The following is a 7,319-nucleotide window of genomic DNA, read 5'->3' on the forward strand; positions in this document are numbered from 1 at the left end:
ACCCGTCCCCCTACTGCAGGAAGCGGAGTGGCTGCCTCGGTGCCACACGCAAACCCGTCCCCCGCGGCGGGTGTCGCGGCATTAAGCGTCCGGGCCCTGGGCGGGGCGGGTGGTGACGCAGCACGTCGCGGGGCGTGCCCAGCCTGCGCCGCCGGGGCTCTGCGCCGGAAGTGACCGGAGAAAGCGGCGGGGAGGGGCGCGCCTCCGGGTGCCGCAGCATAACCCTTCCGGGCGGGGGCGGCCGCTGCCGGGCGGTTCCCGCGGCTGAGGCGCGGCGGGATGGAGTGAGGCGCGGCGGTAAGGAGCGGGGCGGCGGGCGGCGGCGGGGCCGAGCGAGGCCGGGCCCTAACGGCTGTCTCTCCCCCTCAGGACGGCGCGGGAGCAGCGGGGCCTCGCCCTTCTCCTCAGGCGGGCCGGGGCTATGCGAGGGCTGCGCTGCCGCCTGCCCTAGGCCCGGGCCGCGGCGGCGGCGGCGGGCCCGGCGGGGGAGCGGCGAGCGGCTGCGGGGCCCGATGCGGGAGTACAAGGTGGTGGTGCTGGGCAGCGGGGGGGTGGGGAAGTCCGCCCTGACGGTGCAGTTCGTCACCGGGACCTTCATCGAGAAGTACGACCCCACCATCGAGGACTTCTACCGCAAGGAGATCGAGGTGGACTCGTCCCCCTCGGTGCTGGAGATCCTCGACACGGCGGGCACCGAGCAGTTCGCCTCCATGCGCGATCTCTACATCAAAAACGGCCAGGGCTTCATCCTCGTCTACAGCCTGGTCAACCAGCAGTCCTTCCAGGTAACCTCGCCCGGGCCCGGGGCGGGGGCGGCAGCTCGGTGGGGCGGGGAGGCGGCTGGCCCCGGCGTCCCCTCTTCGGTCGCAGCCGTTCCTGCGCTGGGCCGAGGAGGAAGTTTTGGGGTTAGCCATGTGTGCGTATAAGCCCTTTATATGCGAAGGGGCAAAAGTGAAAATGCCCCGCGTGAAAGTGCCTTTACCAGCCTTGCTTCCTGATGGAAAACTGCTTGCTTTGCAGGTACTTATCAGGGTGCCACCATTGTTAAATCCCACGCAGTGTTGGAGAACAATGACCCGCTCCCACTTCCTCAACAGAAATCTTTTGGCAATCCCCTTTTATGAAGAAATCACTCGATATTAAAATCTAGACTTCCCTTTTTTCCCCCCCCTCTCCTTCTTAAAAGGCCTGTTTCTTCAGTTGGCCTTGAAGAGAGTCTTATTGTTCTGCAGTTGTGACTTGTTAAGTAAGCTGCTATTTTCCGCCCCCTCCCCGCAAAATATATTCCTGTCCAGCATAAGCTCGATGCTTTCACAGCGTAGGTGGTGTGCTGGAGAGGAGAAGCAAGCCATATGCGATGATTTGTGGGCCTGGATTTCATTTCTACTATTAAAACTCTCCAAAAAAATGGAAATATCTCAGCCAGTAACTGGTCTAAGCTGCCTCTAGAAATGAGGCTTTATTTGTGGGGAATAAGGGGATTTAGCAGCACTGCATGCAGCGCAGGGATTTGCAACTACTGCGTTGGCTTCAGTTGCCGAGTTGGGTGTATTCCAGCTGCTTGGCAAAACCTTGCACACCCCCACTGAAGCAGTATGTTTGCTTCTGCTGAAGGCTAAATTTTATCTTAGCAGAGGCCTTGAAATAGCCCGAGTACAAGCTGAAGACATACTTTTGTTGGAAAACAACAGCAATGACATTGGGATTCTTCTCCCCTCGTTTTCGCTTATTTTGGGGACCAGTGAGTCCCCATTATTTGAGGAATGGACATACAGTTAGTAATCCACCCTGTTAATATTTAATTATTCTTGTCTGTCTGTAGCATGCTCACTCTGAAGCCTGTAGGTGTAAACCACTCTCTGCAGTTCTTTTACACAGTGGTAACTTCAAAAGCTGAAATTGCTTTGTCTCAGAACTATGCAAGAATTTGTAGAACTTAGTAGTACTGATAGTAACTTGAAACACTCAGGGGGAAGAGGAGGCTGACTCAGGCTTTCAAGTGTAAACTCCCAGTGTTAGCTCAGACTTGAATAAATGCATCTCTAGGTAATAAAATCTCTTTACAGCATCTAATTTGGTTACTTACATGTGATTAAATGTGTTCACAATGAATTATTCTAAGCATTCCAGAAGTGAGAAGACTGTGTTTAAATTACCAGATTTCTCAAGCTGTAAACTAAACACAAGCTTCCTAAATGGTTGTGTAATGGCATGCTGCTGCTAATGTTACAGGTTGTTAGACGTGAGACGAGTTTTTCAGAAAACTGAAAGCAACTTTCAAAGCAGCTATACTGTGTCTTCCTCTTGCTGAACTGAAAGTCTCTCTTAGAGTACAGTAGTTGCGTTCTGTTTGTATATATGCATACATTTTATAAAATGTGTATGCATTTATATAAAATAAAAAATAACTTTTATTAAAGGTGGGTAGTAAACTTTGAGTTGTAGATCCACATGAATATGAATTTAAGAAGTCTTCTGATGTATTTTGAATGTTCAGTTGCATGTGAGGGTTATTAAAATGTGCTTCTGTAGTGGTTATATAGCAATTTCATGTGATAACTTACATGTACTAACCAGTTGGATTGTTTGATCAGGACATCAAGCCGATGAGGGACCAGATTGTCCGTGTGAAGAGATATGAGAAAGTTCCTCTGATCCTAGTGGGGAATAAAGTGGATCTGGAGTCGGAGAGGGAGGTCTTATCTGCAGAAGGCAGAGCCCTGGCTCAGGAGTGGGGCTGTCCCTTCATGGAGACGTCAGCCAAGAGCAAAACAATGGTGGATGAACTGTTTGCTGAGATCGTCAGGCAAATGAACTATGCCTCCCTGCCTGAAAAACAAGATCAGTGTTGTACAACTTGCATCGTCCAGTGAGAGAAATTAAGAAAAACCTCAATCATGGCCATACAGAGCAGGTTGGTGGAACAGTCATAACTAATTGAGGTGCATAAGCATGCTGTTTAAGTAAGCAGATAAAGTGTGACAGGGAGTCTGAAATTACGTAGTCTAACCTGGAGGTAGCCTTCCTCCGAAGGAGATGGAAGCTAGTGCATTCGGTTGCACATGATTATTTGAGTCAAATGGACTTCTTGCATTACTTCAGTAGGGTTAGTCAGGGAACATTGCATTTACTTGCAGTAGTTTTACAGTGAGACAGTGTATGATCTCACCTGCACCTATTTTGACTGTCAGTGCTGTATTTGACATTACATTATCCTTAATAATGTTTTGTGATGTTGCAGTGGGTTTCTTCATTGGTTGTTGTTGGTATCTGAATTACTTTCAAGTAATGGGAATTACTTTGGAGTTCAGTGGGATTATTGTGACCAAGTTTCCCAATAGTTTTGGTGAGAAGACTTTGAGCTTGTTTTAAAACAAAAAAAAAAAAAAAAAAATTTCTATGGTACAGAAACTGAACGTACTTAGAGTACATTTTTGCCTTATCAGTGGAATAAGCTTAAAGAGAACCACCCTGAGTTGTGAGGAGTGGCTTGAAGCCCGCATGTACTAGTCAAGGACATGTGCGAAGTGGTCTTCATCTGAAACCTCCAGAGCAGAGAACACGCTATAAAATGGCTTCCCAATGCACGACTCTTTCCTTTCCCAGTGACTCATAAGAGGTGTGGCAAGAGTGCAGTGTTCGGAGGGGCCTCTCTAAAGCTTCCCCTGTCTCGGGTATCGCTTTGATTTTTATTTTTTTCCGCAAGGATAGCTGCTCTTGGCCCTTCACACGTGTAGTGGTCTCTTTCAGTACCTTTTTCACCTGATTGTGTAAATGGATCTGTTCCTCCCCTGCACACAGCAGCGTTGTCATTCCTGTGCGAGGTGGTTCTGGTCCCCCCTTGCTCTTCTTTTTCTTTGTAGCCGTTGCAGGTCTAGTTTCACCATCGGCTTGGATCCATGTTACTGAAAAGGGCTCTTCTACATCATTGGTACGCTCTGCGTGCAGCCAGCTGGTCTATCAGACCTTCAGTTGTCTGTTGGACCTGTCTTGGCAAACAACTCGATGTGATCTCTGAGGGCAAGTGCAGGGATGAGGGAGGACATGAATATTCAGGGGAAAGAACTGTCCCTCTTGACGGCTGCACTGATTGAGGCTTGGGCTCCGACTGCCATGTTAGTAACTCTTGCTTGAGTCAAATGAGCTTTTTGTGTCTTGAGTGACAACAGAGAAACTAGGTTATTACTGGAAGCTTTGGACCATGTATCCTCTTTAATCTTGAATGCAAGGTCAGAGAGTGAAGTCTCAAAGCTTGTCTTTGAGACTGTTATCAAGTGCTTTGTGAATATAAAATTTTAGATACTCGTGACCCTAGCACTGTCATACTAAAGATAATACATGATGTTTTTATCTCCAGTTTTGTGAAATTAGGAAAGGCTGCTGTCACCATGTAAGAGGTGTGTGTAAGTTCAAGATTTGCTTGCTGAAAGGCAAGCAAACTGCTTGTATTGGAACAGAGAAAAATACAAGTCTTTCCTTGTATGCTAATCCCTAACACCTGCAGAGCCTTATAGGGTTATAGGAAGGAGTAAATCAGAGGAATTACTGCTTTTTTAACTAAGTGCTTACAGGGTTAATATATTGAGTCACTTATAAGTTTCAGCTAGTTCCAAGGCAGCTTCACAAATAAGAGTACGTGGACTTGAAGTATCATGCCAAAGGTTATGGCAATTCCCTGGGTTACTAGTGGTTCATCCTGTGCAGATTGCTGTCTTCAACTCTGACAAAATCAGACCCTTTGTCAATGAAGTTTATACTTCCAGAATTGATTACTTCAAAGGGAGGCTTCTTTGTAACCTGGCCAGTTCTGGGTTTAGCATTAAATATTGAGTTTAATCTTAAAGGTGAAATTGAGGCAGGGGGCCGGGCCATATGTTATTCCTTTGAATCCCAACTTATGCCTAGATTTGATGAGTTTCCAAAGAATGCTCTTGCTTCAGAAGAAACATCTGTATTCTTGTGTCTTTGTGATTTCTTGAGGTAGAGGAACCTAAGCTTCTGTAATACAGATTTCTTCTCCTTCATTCTGCCTAGCTCATAATGTCACATCAAGCCTCTAGCAGCAAAATACTTCCTTGCTTCTGCCCAATGTAGTCTCGTCACCTGTGCTAAACAAGTAAATCTCTCCTTCCTAAGCAGCTTCCTATTCAGTCCAGATCTCACCATGTCTGGAACCTCTTTTCTTATTACTCGTCCTGGCTCTTCACAGGCTTCGTGCTCCATGTCTTTCATTTCAGCCTCACACTTTTGGGATATTTTCTTCTTCCTGGCTTCTACTCTATCCTTGTTCTTTGACTGAGTAGGTGTAGGATCTCATTAACTTTATGATAAGCCTTTGCTGCCTGATAATTTCTGTCTGATGTGCTCTAGTTTAGGAGAGCTGCTGATGGTGTCTTGTGATAGCTGTAATCGGCTTTGTAATTCTTCTGCTTATCTGTGGTCCAGGGAACAATTGCTGCTTCTCAAACATCTGCTTTAGCAGTAACCCCTCCCAGGTAAAGTGAAACTGAGGAAATGGAACCAGCTGTCTGAAAACCCGAGTATAGGAAGTGGGCTTGAACTGTATGCTGTCCTAGCATAATCGTCATCATCTCCGAGTTCTGTGACCTGTCTGTGTCCAGGAGGAGTCTTAGGTCTGGATCAGTTAGTTCGGAAAGAAGTACATTGAAGCAGTTTGTGTCTCTACAGTTCTGATGGAGACACCAATGAGAGGAGTGGGGGGGTGGATTATATGCTGGACCTGGTTTTATCTAAGGCTGTTTCAGTGTCAGTTTTAACTAGCAGGTACCACTTACCTCTTTTGGTACTAATACCGCAACATGTCTGTCAAGTATGATGTTGTGTTGGTTTTTCATGACGTTTTTGAGTAGCACTTGCTTAAATTACTGTTCCAGTCAGCTGCCTTGGATGAAATGAAGGATGGAACATAACTACATAATCAGGATAACCCATAGTTCCTTTTAAAAAACGTGTGTTGTTCTTGCATCCTGTTTCCTCCCCCTCCCCTTTCCTGCTTCTGCAGTGGTCTTCTGTCATTTCGTTATTGCATTCAGAGATGTGAGATTTCCAGTAGCTGCTCTCTGTTCCTTGCTCTAGTATTTCTCTTGAATTTTCAGTATGTTGTATTTTAAATCTTCTTTAAAATATGGCACCTGTTACAGTGCTGGTGCATTAAAGGTTTTCTGTAGAGGTACTCATCAGATTGGGAACACCTTAATTTTGGGGTGAAAGACTGATGCTGATTAGTGATTTCTGTCCCCTCCATTCATGAGTAACTGATATTAGCAAGTGCTGAAGGAAGAGTAGTCTTCTCTAGGGATAAAAACTGAAAGTGTACTGTCTTCTGGTCTGTGTGACTATGCAACACAGACAAATTTGTCCTACTCGGTTGTCTAACATCCCCTTCTCTCCTGCCTGCTCGCAGAAGAGACTAGAGAGCGCTAGAGAAATTTCATGGGCAAGTGAAGCCCGATAAGGTACTATATGGTGCTAATTGTAGTAACTAAGCACAAGTTAAATGGAAAGATGACAAATCTGAATTGGGAGGTCCCTAACCTGCAAATACAGGGATGCTGAAAGAGCTTATGGAGGAAAATACCATCACTTGCTTTCTCTGTTCTTATCATCCTCAGCAATTCTTTGCTGGCCACAGCACTGGATGCTGGATTTAGGTGAAGTTTTGGGACAGATCTAACTCTGGTAGGATGAGGAGCTGCGCTGTAAATGGTTTGCCTCTCCTGTGCTCTAAGCAAAGATAAAACAGCTATTACGCAGGTCTAATCCATCCCCATTAAAAGCTAAATGTTTGTTTGCTGTTTTGACAGTACAGGGACCCTCCCCATCTAAAACTCATGGACCAGCAACAGTGTGTGCGAGGACACGTGCTCACCAGTCTGGGTGAGAATTACTGTTAGTTCAAAAGCATACAAACAAGCAAGCAAAACCTGGCTGTTTGCTCCTGTCAGTACAAGAGTACTGCGCCTGAATGTTGGGGATGACCAGTTGTTAGGCAAAAAGGGGAACCCTGACTATGTCAGAGCACTCTGTCGTGACAAACTGTTAATTGAGAGCAAATCAACAGCTGAAAAGAAACGGTACAGTAGGAAACATAAGGTCCTGACTCCTACGAAGAAATGACCTCAAGAGTAGAGAAGACTCATCAAAATCCCTGAAAAGCCAAGGATCAAGCTTCAATGAAGTGCATGCACATGCATGTGAAGGACAGGTTTCCACAGACTTTCAGCTTCGACTGAGGTTTTTAGAATATCTCTGCAGGCAGATCTTGTGAAGTGCAAGCAAGTTATCAGAAATACAAAGAT

The 7,319-nt window shown here is 46.2% G+C and overlaps 1 protein-coding gene across 1 annotated transcript; it reads left to right on the top strand.

Annotated features, from left to right (window-relative positions):
- The first annotated feature begins 240 nt into the window (after positions 1 to 240).
- On the top strand, positions 241 to 2,914 carry RAP2C (RAP2C, member of RAS oncogene family). The gene is made up of 3 exons (XM_050901570.1): positions 241 to 297; positions 370 to 785; positions 2,595 to 2,914. Exons 2-3 carry the CDS (start codon positions 513 to 515, stop codon positions 2,871 to 2,873), a joined length of 552 nt encoding a protein of 183 aa, XP_050757527.1. The 5' UTR covers positions 241 to 297; positions 370 to 512; the 3' UTR covers positions 2,874 to 2,914.
- Positions 2,915 to 7,319: the final 4,405 nt, after the last annotated feature.

Source organism: Gymnogyps californianus, chromosome 9, assembly GCF_018139145.2.
Source record: "Gymnogyps californianus isolate 813 chromosome 9, ASM1813914v2, whole genome shotgun sequence".
Classification (NCBI taxonomy): Eukaryota; Metazoa; Chordata; class Aves; order Accipitriformes; family Cathartidae; genus Gymnogyps; species Gymnogyps californianus.